Source organism: Gymnogyps californianus, chromosome 14, assembly GCF_018139145.2.
Source record: "Gymnogyps californianus isolate 813 chromosome 14, ASM1813914v2, whole genome shotgun sequence".
Classification (NCBI taxonomy): domain Eukaryota; kingdom Metazoa; phylum Chordata; class Aves; order Accipitriformes; family Cathartidae; genus Gymnogyps; species Gymnogyps californianus.
Window position 1 is genome coordinate 2,230,162 of NC_059484.1, and position 20,274 is coordinate 2,250,435.

Genomic DNA, 20,274 nt, shown 5'->3' on the forward strand with positions numbered 1-20,274 from the left:
TGGTCAGCCTGACCCAAAAGAAATTTCTTTCTTGACCCTGGAGTTTGCAACCTGTCTCAGTGCCAAGTACCTGGGTGAGAAACTGGTTCAGTTCCAAAACACCTCCCAACAGCAGCAGCAAAGCTGACCACTTCAATGTACAATAAGTCTTTAATGCTTCATAAGAAGGTAAAACCCTAAAGAGCTTAGAGCGGGGGGAATAAGACGGGGCAATATTGGTCTTGCCCATTCTATTACCCAGCAAAACTCCAAGGGCAGAAATTCATGTAACAATCGCTGTAAGGATGCTGAAATCTGAGACGTTCACATCAGACATTTCCCCAGTACTAAGTCTTTTCTATAACCACAGCAGGATCTATTCTGAAAAACACTTTCATTCTTTGTCTCCATTATTCTGTTCAAAATTTTAAGAAGTTTCACTGCTTTAAAAGAAGTCAAAAGTCTAAAGCTTTAGAGGGCCAGGAATCTCATTTTAGGATATTTCATGAACTTGTTTAATACTTAAAGCAACTTGTAATTTATTCTTCCATTGTAAAATCAGGAAGACTTTGAAGATCCACTTGTATTGATTTAGTACGTAGCCACACTATCATTCATTCTAAATAGCTCTTTTCACTTATTTGTTTTTACCCCCAACAAATGCGATTTTATGAACAAGCATACTCACTAAAATCGTGTACCCTCTTAATCTTCTTCTTGCTAGGCTAAAAAAAATTTTTTAATTTTCTCTGATGAGACAAGTTATCTATTGTCCTAATCATCTTCATAACCTCTGTCTACATTCATTCATCTTTTTTTATTATGGCAACTAAACCACTCCCTACTCTAAATAGAGGCATTATTAATTCTATTTTCCTGTCTTCTGCTGAAGACAAATTGTGCTGTACATCTATAATCCCACCGCTGCTGTCAGACACACAGATGCTGCCAGTTCATGATCACCCCACTGCTGACCAAGACACGCAGATTCTCCTCTCCACTTTTACCCCCCATTGCAAAAGGCAGAAAGGCCCCAACACCTGGAAGTTTTGCTGAGCACACACACACGGTTTGTATTACACTTCCCTCACTTCTCCAGTTCATGAATTCAACTGGTCTACCACAATACTGGAAACACTTCTGAAGTGCACAGACTGTATATAAACATATACATTGAGAGTTTGTATCTCTTTGCTGTTATCAGCACTACTGAGAACTGCAGTCCTCCCCTGGGCATTGGCAGCAATAAGCCTTCCCTCTGTTGTATCTCATTTTTCACCATTTGCTTCTAATTTCCTCAAAGGTTTGTTTGTTTGTTTTTTAATTTCCTTACAAAGAGCTGCTCTGCTAAACCTGACCGAACACTGGCACCACAACAGGGCCCAGGCTTTTATCACTGGTTGTGCTGCTCCAGCAGCCCAGCCCTGCTGCAACTGCAGCCCCACAAGCGGTGGTGGGCACCAGTCGTATTCAGGCGAATCACTCAAGTCTAATCATCGTCCGCTCAGCTTCAGAAAAGATACAGGTATCCTCTCTATGCACCAGATTTCACACAAGCTGCAAACAGCAAAAAGGGAGGAAGAAGTGAAATGACATGAAGATGGGAAGTTACTTCACTCCAGCACCTCTCAGCTATGAACTCCACCTCCTCTGTCAAAGATCAACAGAGCAGGGAGGTTTTGGCATCAAGTCTATGTGTAGTCTCAAAATCAAGCAGATGCCAAGAAACAAGTGAAAGGGTCATCCTGAAGGTTTTTTTATCAGTCTCTCCTTCCCACCAGCTTCTCACTGTAACAGGCAACTACAATTCAGCTAATGGAACTTCTCAATCCCGAGGACTGAGTACAGCTCCCTCGCTCACTAATACCACTAAGAGTCATTTGAAGGTACTCACAGATGAACTCTGACTCTCAATTCTGAGCAGCAATCAAGCAAGCACCAAGAATTAAAGGCCTCAAGACAAAGGGGTCTCTCTTGCTGCTGTTTGTTGTTGTTAATAATTTAACTCAAGCCAACTCAATTAGCCCCTTACATTGCAGCCTTCTTACGTTGATCTTTCTTTGGTCTGTCAGCCCCGCTCGTCCAGAACTTAGAACCATTTTCAACTAATATTTCATCACTGTGCAACTTCAGCTACAAACAAGTAATTAATGCTAATGAGTTTTCCTTTTTTTGCAGCAGCAGCCGTCACCATTAATACCAGCTGACTGGGTTTCACCGAAGCATAGAAAAGGCTCATGACTGGAAGAATGATAAATTATTTATGAGCAACAATATTTACTAGTGCAAATTTTAGAGTAAGCCAGCTCCATAGGCTTTTCTTGCAGGTCTTCTTCAAGAAAGTAAAAAAGAAAATTATAAAAATCAACACTAGTGTGGGGGAGGAAGCCTGGAATATTTAATCAAGGTCCTCACATTCTGTTTGTTGCTGTTTACATTTTGCATATTGGAGACACCCAGCTCTGTCAAGTTAACACTCAGCTCTTCCTCCTACAATGCTGTTTTGTACACGTTCAAATATTGAAGAAGTTATTGACATATTTGAGACATAGTTCTGTAACATTTATAGGCAGAGTGGGGCAGGGGGAGTTCACTCTTTTAGCCTAAACTGGAGTTTTAAATGCTCTTCAAATAATCAGCCCTTCTGCTTCTCTTCTCAGTCTCTACTTGAGACATCCCATTTCCAGATCTGGCCAGTTCATATTATTCCTCAAGGAAGCCAGCAAGACAAGCCAACGATCTATGCAAGTGGAGAGGTGCAGAGTCATTAGGAATAACAGCAAAAGAGAAACAGGAACAGTTCTACTTACTCTGAAAACCCATAGTTTTACAAGCTATTGGATGCATAGCTCTTACCTTGCTTACGAACATCTTCCACAGCCGCTACCAGCTCCTCTTTAAGGAACTGGCTCTCTTTCGCAATTTTGTCTCCTTTCTCCAGGAAATTCTCTGTTGCTTGTTCAACTGAAGCAGCCAAAACATGGGCCTTTTTAGAACGCCCTCGCTTTTTATTAGAGGGGCCCTTGTTGCTAGTGTTAACCAGTGTTGTTACCTAAGGCATAGATGGAGGGGAGAAAACAAAAAAACATGATACAAATTAGAATTTTATCAATTTGACAACAAGGCCATTTGTATTTTTTCTAGACAGTATATTGCTAAACCTGCACTATTGCCAGCTCCAAAGGTTAAACTCACAAACAAGCGTTTTTCACATCTCTTTAAACATTACCATGCTTCTTGATTCCTTAGGTTAACGTTATAAATTCAGCCAAACTGCTTAGAGATTTTTCTTATCAGCAGCAGACCTGAAAATTTGATTTTAAGAATCGAGATCTATTTGTATTTTTGATAAACTGCAACCTCAGTAACAGGCCAGAGCTATTTGGCACCACATAAAAAGAAACCAAGTTGGGAATAATTAGTTTGGGATAGCTCTCCAGGCACAAAAGACGCCAAACAAGGTTGAAGCCATTATCTACAGAAATCTAGCAACACAGTATCTTTTCAGTCCAAAACAGTACTACAGCCAATGGACTAAAAGCAGAGCAAAAGGACTTCCTAGAGCTCATTATTTCCCTAAAACAACCAAAACTGAAGTCTCACAATCCTCCTGCAATCCACAAATATTTCCAAGTTTTATGTTTCAGACTGAAACCCTGCTAGCAGCTGGTCACCAGCGGCCAGATGACCACCAGGTACTCCGTTAGCTCAGGATCCATCTCCTTCAATCAAACACAGATAGATGTCACAAAATCCATGCACACTTTTCCATTTGCCTCCCCCCCCCCCCCCGCCCCCTTCTTTTTGTTAAGTCTAGGAAAATGCATACAAAGCTACTTCAGAGGGACATTAAATTACAACACTAAAAATATTACTACTCTGGAAAGCCCAAGGACTGCTGACATGAAGGTCCTCAGAGCTGAATCCATCTTCTCAGTAGGTTGATTCAGAGAGGGAAAGCCATCGGTTGGGAATATAGCTGTCGGCTGATGGGGAGCATTGGTATGGGGTAGTCTCAGTTCATCATCTACTACAAATAAAGAACAAGCTGCAATACAGCAACTTACTCTACTTTCCTCTGTGTATTTTGCTAGTCACATCATTCACAAAATTTGGGATTGCCAGTACAGCCTATTGTGCTACTTGAGGAATAAGTTACAGACACTGAACTTGGACAAAAAGGTCCTATAAATAAGTTTGCTCAGTTAAGTTTGCCAAATTAGGACAATTTCTCTTAAGGAAAGTCTCCATCGGTAACTCCGGCTAAAAAGCTATATAGTAGATCATCCAGCTACCCATGTGAATATCTGGAGGGAAAAAATGGCAGGTACGGACAGCAGCTTCGCAGTTAAAGGGATGTTAATACTGGAAACAGAACCTGATCATTGCAGTTTGTCCTTAGCAGGAGTTGCGTCCAGTTCATACTGTCATTTTAAAAATTTCATATTTCAGGAAAACAATGCTAATGAAGATGAGTTAACTGTCTCCAGTGCACCTTCTCTTCCAGGCCTCCTAGAAAGTTTCTTCCAAGAATCTTCAAAATGCCTGATATGCATAGCTTACATCTACAAGACTGACTCCAGCTTTCCTATATTCTTCAGTGCATTTCACTGGGCAATACACACCATGCAGAAATAAGCTTTTATTCACAAATCCAGCATAAAGCATTGACAGAAATTAAACGAAAGCATGCATATCTTGTAAAAGATATACTGAAACAGTAACAAATGCCAAAAAAGCATACTTCTTGGGTAGAACTCGATTAGGAGGGGTCAGTAATCTGTAACACAAGGCTGTTCTAGACAGGTTGCAAACAGCCCCCACCACACATTTTACCATTTACCTGAACCTCCTTCCAAAGGGAACTCTAAACACAGGTAATCTCAAAGAAAAAAAAACTTACAAGACCCTACTTCTGGCAAGCACTAATGGCTTTGTTGCGAGGGACTTTGTCATTCCTGAATAGCAGTTTCTAAATGATACATAGCACAGCTTTTAAAAGACTCAACAAATAAGCAGCATACCACCCAAAACACAGGTGAGAAACAGCACAGCAGCAATGGAACATTAGTTACTAACATGCATTTCTGCACTTCTAATTGAAATACTTTGTCTTATCAGGTGCTGAAGAAGCACAGTCTTTCTAGACTCATGCCCAATAACTCTGTTACAATAAAACTGAACAAAGAAATTACTTGCACAGTTTTTTCCATCTTTAGTTTTGCAGTGTTTTTACTTCTGAAATCTAAGCTTTGAAAGTTACTTAATTGAAATAATACATCAAAACAGGTAATCATCCTTATGAAGGGTTTTTTTGCCCCGTTTTTTCTTCCTACCTGTGTAACAAGAGGCTCAAGTAGTCTTTCAACCGCCAGTGTTCTTATCTCCAAGCTTTTGGGGTCCCATTTGAAGTTAACGTTGCCTGCAGTAACAGCAGTCATTTCTAGAAGAAGAAAAGAGCTATATGAATACAATTTTTTTTTTTTATTAATGCTGTTGGAACGTGTTCTAAAAATAAATTAAAACACAGGCTATTAAACACACAACATGGCCATTCGGTGTAAGTTAAGGTTATACTGTCCCCGGAAATACCAGTTTTCATTCAACTGGTGATAGTTTAAAAAAATTGCTTGTTATGATGATATACAGACATTACCTGCATGTTCTGGTCAGAAAATAAAAACAAAAAACACACACACAAAAATCACACCAAGACCTATCCAAAAGCCACAGTATTTTATCAGAGCAATAACAAGACAGGCAACGTTTGGTCTACTCATCAGTGGTCCCCAAGCAACGAAAATGGACCTCACAGGTAATGGGGGCACTACCCACAAAGCTGGACGCTAAGCAAATAACCCCTTCCTGATTTCTGCTGCCTCCCCCCAGGGTCAGCTGTCCTGTGCTCCCGGACCAGCTCTGAGACACAGCCCAAGGTCTTGGGGGAGCAGAAGGGAACACCTCAACTTCAACAGCACCAGAAAGCTGTCAGCTTTCTCAGCTCCACTATGAGTCACTACCCCAAATGCTTTGTCAAACCAGGAGCCAGGTTCTAACTCAACTCATTCAACCTAGCCGTTCATCCAATTCACCTGTTGGAAGTACAAAGGTAAAATAGTGAATATAAGCCTTATAAAGCCAGAAAATCCAGTTGGTTCATATTTAACAGCTTACATATCTACTATGCTTCCCCTTAACATTTACATAGGAGGGAAAAGCAGATTTGCATGAAGAGATCTGTTAAAAGCTGTCACTGAGCCATTCCTTCCCGTTACAGTTTTACACCAACATCTCAGTGGAACAGCAAATACGATTATGGAAAAAGTTTAGTAAAACTACTAAAATAGCTCTGCTTCTGAAACCAGTAGTCTAAAAAAAAATAAAATAATGAACTACAACAGATCACTAGACTAACACTGTGATGCTGTACAGCACAACAAAGGAATAACCAGAATTTCACTAAAAAATGGATTTAAAGTATTTACAGGTCCATAAAACCAGTTCATACCACTTTAGACTTAATAGATTCCAGCTCTTCCTGCTTTGAGTTGCCCTCAAAAGTCAAGATTAGACTAAACCCACATTTGTAACTTTATATTTTTAAAAAAAGTCAGGAAGAGAAATATATTTCTAAAGCCTCCTTCCACCCCTTTTCCTAAGCACCTACTGTTGAAGTTGTTTCAAAAGCTTATTAGCCGATATTTTTAAATCTTACTCTGGACAGGGCATTGTCTGCACAGCATCTCAGCAGACAGATTGCTCTGACAGCACCAGATGTCCCCGAGCTGCCAGACGAGCACAACGTCCCATTATTTTTAAGAAGCAGGAGGCAAGGCACTAATTTTGGTAACCAACTATGTTTATGACACATACCAACAACTAACCGTTTTATACCGACACTGACAGTTAAACATGCAGAAACAGCAGAGACGTGGCTGCTTGTTTCCCATTGAAGAATAAAATCTCTCAGGCACTCGAGAAGCTCAGCTTGAGAGGGCGTAAAGAAGTCAGGGCTTAGGCTCACCTGGCTTCAGTCAACAGCACCTTCATGGCAGGCTGATCCCGAGACATGACATAGGCTTTCCCACACCACGGACACGATACAATAGATTAAGTATTCGCTACGCTACTGAAAACACATCTTTGCCCTGAAAAGCCTACACACTGTCATACACTGAAGTACAACTTTGCAAGGTGCAAGGCAGGAATATTCACCTAACCTGCATTCAGCTTTCCACTTACACCCACGCTCCAAGTGCCCACACTGCTGGAGAGAAAGAAACCTTAAAAAGCTGAAAGCTTAAAGAATAGAAAGAAGCTGATCCACGCTAGCATACATATAACATTTCTGACGGTTTTAAATCAAAAAGCTTGAAGGTGCAGATGAAGGGTCCCAGCTCCCACAGCAGAAGGCATGCCAGGCTGCAGCTCCAGAGACACCTGGTGAGCTGCCACCTCCCTGCTGCTGCAGGAGGGTGGAGGATGGCCACCTCTTCTTCCTCACCCTACCTCTGACACTTATCAGTAAGCCTGTGAGCTCACTCTCCATTCTTCTCTCCCTATCATCCCCTTTTTTTGTTTTTGCTGGTCCAGCTTTGCACTGGCTTGTGCCATGGCCCAGAGGCGCAGATGCTGGCACAGGCTGGTTGTGAAAAGCCCTTCACGTGCACAACCCCCCCCCCCCCCCCCAACATCCTACCTTCAACAAGGAATTTCACTGTTTTATTCTCTCCTGATTAGCTTGGTGTGAATGCTTCCTACGTAAGAAGCCAAGAAAAATATGCTGAAAGCCTTTATGGTTTCTGAGAAACATACCCAGGGCTCTGGAAAGTCCACTAGGTTTCCAGGTAAAAGCTGTTTCTATATATTTAATGCTGTTATGCCTCTCACAGAAACAAAGTGCAGGACGAAATAACCATGAGAAGATTCATTAATTGTATTAGTGGGATAACGAAGGCAATTCATCTGAAAACACGTTAGTATGATAGTTCATGAATTGGCCAAAAGTAATGGTCTATAAAACCACTTAGTATGAATGTTATTGAAATTTATCTAAAAAGCATAGCTTGATATCAAATACACTGTCTGGCAACAGTGACTTGAATATCATTTGTACATTGCAGGAAATATTTATTCAATTAAATACTTGTGAAGAATACAGGAACAGGCTATAGCTTACAAACCCATGGGTGAATGGGGTGGGTTTAGGGGATAAAAGGACAACTGCCAGGGCTACCTTAGAGCAGGGCTGCACTCCGGCCACGAGAACACTAATTCTCTGGAACCTGTCTTGTCCCTGTGACTGCTCAAGCTCTTGCCTCACTGAATTCAAATATGGTAACACGTAGTAAACCAAGTCAGACGATATTGTAGCAGAGCGCTTAATTGTTGGCTCTTCAAGAGCACAAAATTCCCACGATGACTGCAATAACTGTAACATCTCATGAAGAAAGAGGACATCCTCTGGAAGACAGACCCAACCGCAGGCCAGTGTAGCACTGGCTTCAGACAGCTGGGACGACCCAGCCGATATGGAAACAGGTTCTCCGTGCCACAGACCTACCATGCACAGGACATACAGCAGCGTATGCACTCGAAGCAGGAATTTCAAGGACAAAGCAGCACGGACCACACAGCAGAAGAGAGTGAGCGACGATGAATCTCAAGTGCTGGAATATATAGAAAGACACCGCTACACAAGGAGTTGCGCTTGCCCAGCCTGTGGTTTCATAAGCAGCAGGAAAGCTGCTTAAAAGCCAACGTTCACCCTCCCACACCCCTCTAGGAACTCATTCCCGTCTTCACATCACACCCCCTCTGTACTGGCACAGCTCTCCCCACGGCTGAACGATTAACCAGATGGGGAAGAACTGATTTGGCTGGAGGGAAAGAAATCCATTTTTGCAGGGTGGGCAGAGATCCCCATCTGGTTCATCGTGCCACCACAGATACCGCTGCGAGTGGAACCGGCGATGGCGAGAGGAGCTGGCACCATTGGCAAAGCCATTCAAGTGGAAACACAGGGCAAAGTTGGATGTCACAGCCGAGTTGAACCAGGTGCCACTGAAAACAGAGCATCAAGCGGAGCCGCTGCAGAGAGCATGAACATCCTCCCAGCAACGCTAATGCTCAGACAAAAAGCCCCAACCTTAAACCATGCTCACAGCCCAGCATGTTAACTGTAAACCCTTCAGGTTATTATACTGGTCATGATGGTGCTCATTATTGTAGTAGATGGTTCAAGAGTAATGCAATTATATCTTACTGGGGTTTAGTGCGCTTGCAAGGACATGAGGGTGGGGGAAGAACAGGAGTTTAAAGAAGCCACTTTCAGAGTTCCTGTTCCAGCCAACGAGCAGCTCTGCAAGCAGAGCCATCCCAGGATAACTTGCCCCTGCTTTCTACAAAGAATCAAGATGTCAGCAGCAGCTAAAGCTTAAGAACAGGTTTCCATTCTGCTTCACACTATTTCAAGCAAACGCTGCTGCAGTCCTACTGCTCCTTTCCCTGCCACAAACCTGCCTCGAACGGGCACCCACGCTGGCACACACCTGATGCGGTGAGCCGCTTCAGGGAGCTAAAATGGTCTCAGAGTAATTCGGTAAGTATACAAATTACCTTGCCAGCTTACTGTCCTGAAGGAGGAGGTGGGACTGCATAGGGAAGTGGATGGGACTTCAGCAGCACTGAGATGAGCTCTGCTACTGAACTGCACCCGAGGGCAGGTCCCAGCCCTGCTCGGGAGAGGCGAGGGCACAGACCTGAGCAGAAGGATGTATTGAACTGCTGGGGCTGCATTTACATACCATGTTAAATGAGCTGGCCTGCCGTGAACACACTGAAGGTGATATGCATACAGTGCTCTTTCCAAAAGCCGCAAACTAAAAGTCGTAGTGTTTTCAAAAACTGGTAATTCAAGGTTTTAAGAATAACTTCAGATACCTACTTCCAGAATACTGGTATGCAAATAATTTCTAGACTTTGGCAAGCGTAGGAATGCAGCTCTGCGGCTTCTTTGCCGAAGTGTCCTGAAGGCACCCAAGGCTTTTCAAAAAGCCCATGAAGGAGCACTATTTCAACAGTGAGCTCTGCAGAGCAACAGAATCATGGAAAAGCCTAGTGCTCATGGTCCTGTTTTTCCAGGTTGCACTCCCACGCACACCCAAATGCAGTGTTGGCTGCGTTTCAGGCACTACTGAGCTAGTATGTTCAACCTGCTCTGTACCAGGAGATCCTGCAGCCTCCCAACCTCTGGACCAGAGCAAATCTCTTTTGGTTACACAGCGGAAGATCTAACTGCCCATCTCCTGTGCTGCAACTTAAGTCCCACCACCTTGCGCTACCTGAAGAGTCTTTTACATGCCATCTTCTATCAGTCTTCAAATTTTAACTATCCTGACAGGCTGCTTTCCAAAAGCTTTTAGCTACACTCACCATTCTCTTTTGGGAAGACAGTATTCAAACAGTGGTCTCACTAGCACAGCGGGGGGCTAACCTGGGCCAAGCACAATAGACCACATGCTGAATTCAAGCACTATGCTATCCAAAAGAACCTAACAAAAGAGCACAGTACAAGAAAACTTTATACCTGGGAGGACAGTCTCCATTTTAACACCCTTTCTGCTACCCACCTAGTTGTTCCCCATTTTGTGCAGCTGATTGTGCCCAGGCACAGTAATATGTACTTGACTGCATTATTTTGCAGCTTATTTCTTTCTCTCATATTTCTTTAAGGAGTTACAGTCATTTTGAATGATAACCCTGTCCTTTACCACGCTTGCAGACTGTCTTTGAATATTCTGTGCAACATAATGAGAATAACCCTTATTCCATCACCGAAGTCATGAGGATGGAACATGGTGGGATTCACGACACAATGACGCAACTTCATCTTCCAGCCAGAAAATGAACCAGCTTCCCTGTTCCCAAGGGAATCCTTTTGTTTTTGTTTGGTTTGTTATTTAAGTACCTAACCCATCTGATAACCAGCAGGGATCCTTTACCCCTGCTGAAGGTAGAAGACAAGACAGCAGATAAAGATCTGTGGGAACTGGGTATCTAACACACACCATTAACACAAATCTTCTGAACATTTTTGGTTTCAAAAAGGTTAAGGCACAGTTCATATTAAACATGCAGAGTTTTCATCATGCCCCACTGACATTCAAAACTGTTTTCCATATAATTAAGAGTATCCAGGAAAAAAGTTTTATTCTTTCCTCTTTCCCTTCACAGTCTCCAAATGAATTCATCTGCCCCATTCCACAAATAAAGCAATACTTCTCTCAGTGGCTGAAGAGCTGCTAGTCAAGGATGTTTGGTATACGTGATGCTTTTCAAGGAGGATTTAAGCGGGTTTGATTTAAGCTGGTTTTATTTAACACCAAGTATACACAACTAAAAACAGATAGTCATCCTCTTCTAACACAGCCTTCAACCCTAAATTTCATCTGCTCAGCTACCAAATCTTCTCCACCATAAATGCCATAAAGGTACTACCTCCTTCGAAATCCTTACTATTAGAATTTCACAATCTGAAATATTAATACAAACTCAGGTGTTACATTGACTATATTCTTTGATTATCAAAACAGTTCTGCCATTTGAGTATATTCAACTTTGCTACACATTTTTTCACAGACTGTAGTAACCAGCCAAGTAAAAAGAAGAAATTCCGGTTCAGACAAGCCTATTTCTCACCAGTATCATTCCAGATCCAGCTCTCATAATCTGTTCTCATACATTTTTCTCTCTGTTGCTCTTGTGGAGAAGGCCTATAGAGAGGCATCTAAAACTGCTCATCAGAAAGCCTTACATAGCCAGTAACAAACAAATGCTTCTGTACTACTCCATTTGTTCAGCAAATCTTTAGACCTTGCTACTGAGTTAAGAGATGCAACCTAATCTGGCGTCCCTACAAAAATCAATGTTATAAATCAATTATAAATCTTGTTTTCTCGTCTACATGGGTGTTGTCTCCTGCCTGCTGCCTTGTTACCGAAGCCAGCAGCACGCCATAGAGAGCCCATCACCTTTTCCCCTCTGGAAGTAGAGCCCACCCTACACCATCCACCATCACATGAAAGCAGGCATGGGGCATATCACCAGATTAAGATGCAACACACTTTCCAAAGCAGTATGTGCTATCTCCTAACAGCTTCCCAATTGCTATAGTACTGTGGATTCAATGAACTTTTCATTCCAAAATCAGGAATGCACTCTGTAACAACAGATTTTTCATGCCTTCATTTTGGTCTAGCTATCGTTAAGAGGATGAAGGGCACGCTCTGCGCAAGCAGCTTCATTGTGGTGTTCCTGGGACGACAGCAGTGATTTCACAACTACAAATAAACCATTTTTTGGAGATGCCAGTGCTAACAGCAGCCTCTTGCCTTCAGTTACATAAGTGTTAGGCTCTGATCATTTTATTTTTGCCAGGATTGTTCTGCCTCAAAGGAGCTAGAAAGGAGGTGCATGGCAAGCCAAATCACAGTGAGCATGGGCAATCAGTGACTTATTTATGTCACACTGAGGCTCCAGTTGATGGATGACATCCTAAAAGAATGCAAGAACCAAATTCATGCTTATACCCATTTAACTGTCCACATGGATATCCCGGTATGTCCCAACAAGCGACCAATTTATTTCTGCACAGTTTTCAGTTTCCAAAACTCAAGCAGGATTCCAACTACATAAAGAAAACTGATAGGGTATCAAGATACTGCTTTAGAAGACACATGTGTTTTTTCTAAAAAAAGAGAATCTCCTACATCACTAAGATTAATTTTAACATTCTAGCTGCAAAACTTTATATTTGGCAAAGGGAGAGGACATGTCATGAGCAGCGAGCTATTACTATTAATAATAAACCACTCGTTCCCTCTTCACAATAACGTTGGTGCATTTTATGCTGAATACCTGCGCTAACACCACCATGAAAGACAACTTCAAAATCAGAACAAGTAGTCACTAGATTTGTAACTGCTTGTCGTGGTTTAACCCCAGCCAGCAACTCAGCACCACGCAGCCGCTTCCCCCTTCCAGTGGGATGGGGAGGAGGAAAGGGAAAAAAAGTAAAACTCATGGGTTGAGATAATAACAGTTTAATAACTAAAGTGAAAATAAAAATACACTACTAACTAAGAATAATAATAATTGTAATGAAAAAGAATACAACAACAACAAAAAAAGAAATAAGAAAAGACAAGTGATGCACAATGCAATTACTCACCCCTTGCTGACCGATGCCCAAACAGCGATCCGCGCCCCCTGGCCAACTCCCCCCAGTTTATATACTGGGCATGACGTTCCATGGTATGGAATATCCCTTTGGCTAGTTCAGGTCAGCTGCCCCAGCTATGCTCCCTCCCAGCTTCTTGCACACCTGCTTGCTGGCAGAGCATGGGAAACTGAAAAGTCCTTGGCTGAAGATAAGCGCTACTTAGCAACAACTAAAACATCAGAGTGTTATCAACATCATTCTCACACTAAATCCAAAACCACAGCTACTAAGAAGAGAGTTAACTCTGTCCCAGCCGAAGCCAGGACACTGCTGTATTTTAACTGTTTGCTCTTTGCATCAGGACACACTGGCCACGCAGAAGGGCAACACACCTGCATTTTAAGCAAACAGCAACATCTTTCATGAACTTATCCCTACAGCGATGATAACTTCAAACTCCCAAACCCCAGCCCTCTCACAGCCACATTTCTCACATTTAAGCCTACAGCTTAACAGTTAGCACTATCAAACAAAACAAGGGGACTCGGCCTGGAGAGGGGATATTAGAGCCCAAGTGAGACTTGTACATCTGCTGGACCACTTCGATTGAACTACTGAGAGCCCTTCCAACCTCACAGTGTCTCTTCCTACCCTTGAGGCGGAAAACTGTGTGAAGCTTCCCTAAAATCATTAAGAAAGAACGGAAGAACAGCTTACTGCCACTCTCAGAACCACAGTATGCATTTCAGACCCTAGAGATACACAGTCAGTGAAGATATAACTACTAGGCTGTGGCTACAGAGCACAGCTCTTCGAACCCCAAACTATGCTAGCACAGGTTCCAATTACCAGCCTTAAGTTAGCAATGAATGCAAGAAGCGGCAACCTCTTAACAAATTAATTTTTGCCACAAGGACTCCTCAAATAAGAAAAAGTTTGTTATAAATTAGCCTACTTTATCAGTTGGCACAAGAATTTGCCAGTGCTGCAAAATTAATTCTTGCTTAGCTTGCAAAAAACCACTGATGGCTGGCAATAAAAGGAAAAGAAAACCTGGGTATTTTTGTTCTGATCATCTTCAGCACTCAATCTGCAATAAAAAGTGCCGTTTAAGCTAGAGAGTCAGAAATAACCAGAATCTGACCCCACTCAAACCGCATTTTCATTCCTGAATTGATATGTTGTTATGCAATACCCTTCAGTGCTTTTAGCTGACCACATCTTCTAAATCTAGACCTTCATTAACAAATTTAAAACAGTCAGAAGTATACAAATACTGGAGTTGTTTGAGCTGACACGCGTGTTTTGAAAAAAAATGAGACTCCTATAATTAGAGGTTTGATGAGACAATTTGCTTAAACATGGAGGAAATGGACAGTCTTCTATTAACAGAGACTAAATACCGTATTCTTTCTCAACTGCATGCCCAGCATAGTAGCAACTAAAGACTATGTAACAAAAATTTGTAGCATTACAAGAGTGAAAAAAGTTTTCCATAGTTTTCTCCATTTGCAAAAGCTACTAAAAGAAGAGCACGTACTGAAGCAAAGGAGAACACGAGTGTAAAGATTCTTCAAAGTAAAATGTTTTCTAAAGTTTTTCTAGAAAAAGTAATTTAGAATTCCTTTTTCAGTCCTTCACTTTGATTCAGGAACACTGTCAGTCTTATCTAAAAGATTACAAAGCAATTCTTTTTTAAAGAAAAAAGAAAAAACAAAACCCACAAGTGATAAGGCCAAGAATTTCACTTTATGCTCACAGCAACCTTCAGCAACATCTCTTAGCTATAAACAACGAATTAGTTTCACGGGAAGAACAACTGCACCATCACTGCATGCCCCCAGACAACTCTCAACTTGCAGCTCCACCAACACATGCTGCGTGTTAAGAAGGGACAAAAAAAAAACCCACAAAAAACAAACCCCAGGAAGAAGAGTGAACATAAATGTAATCCACAAGCGTTGTTTGGATGAGTTAAACACCTTCTAAGCGACTACAATTATCTAGAAGAATATGTAAGGTTGGATGCTCTAACACACACCATCTTCTCTCCCCGCAAACTGTCAACAAGGCTGCAGACACTGAGAACAGAGGGCACTGACTGATGAGAACTTTGCAGCTTCTCCAGAAGAGCAAAGCAAGTAATAATAAAAACACACTGGTGCGATTAATTTTTGGATGCTTACCAGAGTTACCTGCAAAGCCATAACCACCTTCTGTCAAGTACAAACTCGCTAAGGGTGCACAGTTGTGCATGAGAATCAGAGCTAACAACAATCCACCTGGACAGGAATCCTTTTGAGTCACTGCCTTCGCATATGGATGACCAATTAAAGCAACTTTTGTTTAAAAAAGTACACAAAACACCACCACACAAATGTCACTGACCCACCCACACTTCATAAAAGCAACAGGAAGGAACCAGAAGGTTTGAGAGGAAGGAGTCATTGCTTGGCTGTTCTTGCTGGAAAAAAAAAAAGGATTTTAAGCTAGTAAGCCATTTACTGAGTGGAAACCAACTTATATCTGATTAAAGGCACATTTTGTCCCTCCACCCCTTCTCCTCACCCCCAGGAACAGGAAACAAGACAAAGCTACTGAACAAAAAACAGATGAGCTAAGAGATCCTGTTCAATTGGCTTTGCACCAGCGCTTTGCCTCTGGTTCTGCTGAACACTGCGTCTTTCACTGATAACCACTGACTTTTCCCTAGGCCTATGATAATATTCTGTTAAACATAATCAAATTGTCTTAACCAATTCCTGCAAACTAAGTAAAACAGCTTAAAACACCTGATGCTAAAGTACTGATGCATGCAGACCAGAAATTATTTTTTTTTCGTGAGGTTATAAGCTTTTAACCCTGCAGAACTAATTTGCATTATTCTGTTTTGCTACAAATAAACCTTTTAGCTTTTTTTTTTTTGCTACTGTTTATTGCATCTTATGTCATTATTTTTTCTCCCTAACCCCACCTGGGGGGGGGGGCAGAAAACCCACCCACACAATTGTATTGCACTCTTCACTGTACCAGTACAAAATAAGAGCATTGTGACTGAGGACTGCACCAGCAGTGGAAGTGCCATGGAGTAACAAATAAGGGCTATGCCCACTTTCCTAAAAGCCTTCCCCACATCTCTGCTTTCAGGATGCATTGTTTAATGTTAGTTACGAAATGCGTTTCCAGCTGTAATTGCAGTGGTTTGTAATTAAACACATCTTCCAAAAAGTGGAAGTGGCAGTAACTACAAAGCCATACTTTGTACAGAAATTTAAACCACTCCAGAGCTTTTCATACAGCCAAACCAGATCCTTGTTTTCTACTCTCTGAAAAAATACGTCATGTCTTTCATTTTACTTGTAGCTTGTATGAAGCCATTCAACTCTCAAGAAAGTTTCTCAGTTTAAAAGAAACTAAGTCATTGAACTGAGCCTATTGAATACAATGAAGGGACAGACACTCTGCACCTGCAGACAAGCCCGCCAGCATCAGAAGCTGAGCAGTGCTCCCGCCACGAAAGCCGCTGGACAAATTTGCAGAACAGAAGTCAGCCCAGGCTCAAACTCCTGGCTCAAGAAGCTCCTACGCTGCAGGAGCTTGGCAGAGCACCTTAGGGAAGCAATGCTACTTGTTTGCCCTTTTCTCATGGTTTTGTTTTATTGCTTGCCTGTTGCTTTTCCTTTTAGGGATGGCTTTATACACTGCCACCACCCAAGAAAAAGGTGGGGGGAGGATACGGGGAAGGGAAGCCAAATGATTGTGGGGGTCAATAAAAAGAAAGGTGGCAAGGGTCGATAATTATGACCAGGGAACCAGAGGGGGACACCAGACACCAACCAAGAGCATCCAACACTCCTCAAAGGCATCAAAGGAGCCAGAGAATACTGCTCAACAGTGTGACAAGCAGTGGGAATGGAAACAACCCCCGGAGTTCCTGTCTTATTCCCTGCTTCTGTTGCTGTTAACAGCCAGCTTGGCCAAGGCCAGGTGAAGGGCTTGTAATCTAGGGCCTCAGACAAGGCCTAGACTAATAAAAAGTTGATGGGACCAGTGCAACCAAAACCTCATGACAAGGGTCATGGAAACGGGACACTAGGCTGGACGGACCTGTCAGCTATAGTAATTGGATCACATGAATCCCCTCCACATGACTTCCAGTTCACTGTTCAACTTCTCATCTTTAAATTAATAAATAATTTAAGTTTTAAGATACTTAGACTCTGAAACACCTGGACATCAGGTACTGGTTGAAATTAACTTTATGGTAAATTGTATGTGAAGTTTATATGAGACTTGTCACTTGCATCCATGTCCACAGTCCACCATGAATTATCCAAGAACGTGAGCAACTCTTCAACATCAAGCAACAAGACTCGCTAGGTCTTTAAAGTCATGCTAGAGGAAATTAGTTTTACAAGTATACATTACAAGGACACACTTGCAAGAAAGGGGGTAGAGAACAGGCAGCTTGTACATCTTGATTAGTTGCGTTCACACAGAAGAACGCCCACTTGCACCTTCTTCCTTCTCAGCATACCACCAGTTCCGTCCTCTGCTATTCAACAAAGCCGTTTCTGAATTCGTTATTCTAGTCAATTAAAAAAACCATTTACCCATCTACGGCTTCAGCTGAAGATCTTGAGAGCACTTTGCAAAGATGAATACTGACCTGCTCGGTGTTATGCAGGTTAAACACTGTTTTATAGGCATACAGCTCAGCCTTGTTTACATGAAAAATTAAACTGACCCTTTTGGCTATGTAAAGCTACATTGCTAGTGCAGCCCTTGTGCAGACCATTTATTTAAGTGGATCTTCTGTGCTGAGTTTGCATCATCCAGAAAAAGATATGGAAAGAAGAATCTCCCCCTTAGAGCCTTAGATCTGCATAGATATCACCTATAGAAAGTACCCAGAATAAAACAGTGAATGAAAACTCTCTGAACCCTTGGGGGAGTAGGAAACGCAGCAGAAGAGGGAAGGGAAAAACACACATGCCATCAAGGCCACAAGTTCCTGACAGCATTCATTCTTACTGACTTCTCATTAACTGAGAAGAAGCAAATTTAGTATTTACCTAAATGCCCTCTCAATCTTGTGCTGAACAACAGCAAGGACAGAAGTGTCTGGCCTACACTCTCTCCTCGCTTCCTTCAGTTAACCTCCAGGAAAAGAAAAACTAAAAAATCTTTTTCTCCTGATCCTTCAGCCATCCACAAGCTCACTAGTTTCAGTCTCTTTCTTAAAGTAGCACTTGAAGGCTACTCCAGAACAAGGTGCACTAATGTGCTTACAGCCTCTTCTACTCTAACTTCCAGTAACATCTCATTTGCTCGCCAACATCAGCTCCACACAGAAATTCTTCTGAAGTATATACAGTTATACCATACACATATCTGTTCCGTAAAAGGGCACAGATAGCTTAGAAAATTGGGTGGTGTTTGGCAAAAAAGGCACACCATGAGCTTAAGCTGTATCTCATATTATCAACAGTGAAATCCTACCTGCCACACTGCTGCTAGTTCCCTAGCTTATTTGCTCTCAACCGCCTCACTGCCTTGGAAACACTACAGGAGTTCAACTCACTCTTAGATTGTAACGTACATCAACACTCCTCCCTCCTTGTGTCATTCAATGTATTAAAACAGATCTGCTGGGGAACCGATTGGCATCCAGCTTGGTTTCATGTTCTCAGCACTGTTCCACTCTCTGCCTTGGTAGCTGTCATCCCTTTAGCTATAGCTGGCCTCACATTTGCTTTTTCCATCCACAGATGCTTGAACTTAAAGCCTTTCAAAAGAGATTTTCAAGAGTCTAAATCATTAACCAAGTAGCTGTCTTGTAAATTAGCAAAATTGTAACAGAAGGGAATGTCAATAGATTGAGGGAGAATTTCCCTTTGCAAACTGTGTTAGTTTAGATCTGTGTATTTAATAATTTCTATCACTTTATAAAGCACAGGGAAAAAATGGCTACTCCTCTCTGATTCCACCAGAGCTATTTATAAACACATGTCAAAGGACTAGCAGATGTTTTCCGTAGTACATCTGGGATTAACAAACAAAAATATGTAATCATGTTTAGAGAAAAGGTAGCTGGCTCTTTAAATACAATAGTCAAGGAGGAATTATGAATCACGTTTAAGTATCAGATTTGCCAATACGAGAGTCTATACTAACCCATTGCACACCAGAAACCGGAGTTAACACCCATTCTCACCCTGACTGACATATGACTGAAGATAACGAGTCTCAGTCATTCAAGGAGAAAGATCCCACTTACAGTTGCAGTGACTGCATTCCTCCTGCGACTCCTTTACCTCAAATCTGTTTGCACCCAGTTCTGCTTTGTGGCACAGCAGGTCACTCTCAACGCTCGTCTTTTCAGCATAGCTCCTCCAGCAAGGGTGCTGGTATACAATTTTGTGGGTAGGCTCTATTTTAAGTCTCATATGCTGGATTAAAATAGTATGGAGTTAAAAGTAGTAATTATCAAACATCTGCACTTTCTCTAAAGCTGCAACTCTGTTTAACCAACGCATGAGCTATAAACTCACTGAGTAGAGCTATTCCAGATTAGCTATAAAACTAAATTAGGGTGAATTCTCAGAGTAGTAAAGGATCCACATCCTCAAGGTTATATACATTAAAGTTCCACAGCACAAGAATTTGAGTGATTTCCAGTTAAGGCACGACAGTAGAAAACAACAACAGGCATTCATCACCATGTTAGATGACTGTCTCAATACGGCACTGTCCTAACAAAATAATACTCAGTCCTCTTTTATTCATCATGTTTCCTTTAGTGTCCAGCAAAGCCAAGAGGTGCCAGTAAAAGTAAATACAGCAAGTCCTTTAACAGAAATATCATGGCCACGTAGGTATTCACTCTAGACTAGCCTTACTATCCACCTATGATGAGTAGACTGGTTTTGCTGCTAAATATTTTTGTGAGCTTTAACTAATTCTCTGCATGAGATGGATTCTCCATCTTACAGCTGCAGAAGGAAGATATTCATGCTGCTGAAAACACACAAATTACTTTTCTATTACTTCTTTCAGTTAACTTTATCAGA

The 20,274-nt window shown here is 41.8% G+C and overlaps 1 protein-coding gene across 2 annotated transcripts in view; it reads right to left on the minus strand.

Moving 5' to 3' along the window:
* Positions 1 to 20,274, minus strand: part of CTNNA1 (catenin alpha 1) — a 120,672-nt gene that overhangs the window by 98,214 nt on the left and 2,184 nt on the right. For both annotated transcript variants that reach the window (XM_050905200.1, XM_050905201.1), the window contains exons 2-3: positions 5,316 to 5,422; positions 2,836 to 3,031 (exon numbers count right to left, since the gene is read on the minus strand). In XM_050905200.1, coding sequence (XP_050761157.1) covers positions 2,836 to 3,031; positions 5,316 to 5,420 — 301 coding nt within the window. In that variant the 5' untranslated portion in view covers positions 5,421 to 5,422. The remainder of the gene's footprint in view (positions 1 to 2,835; positions 3,032 to 5,315; positions 5,423 to 20,274) is intronic.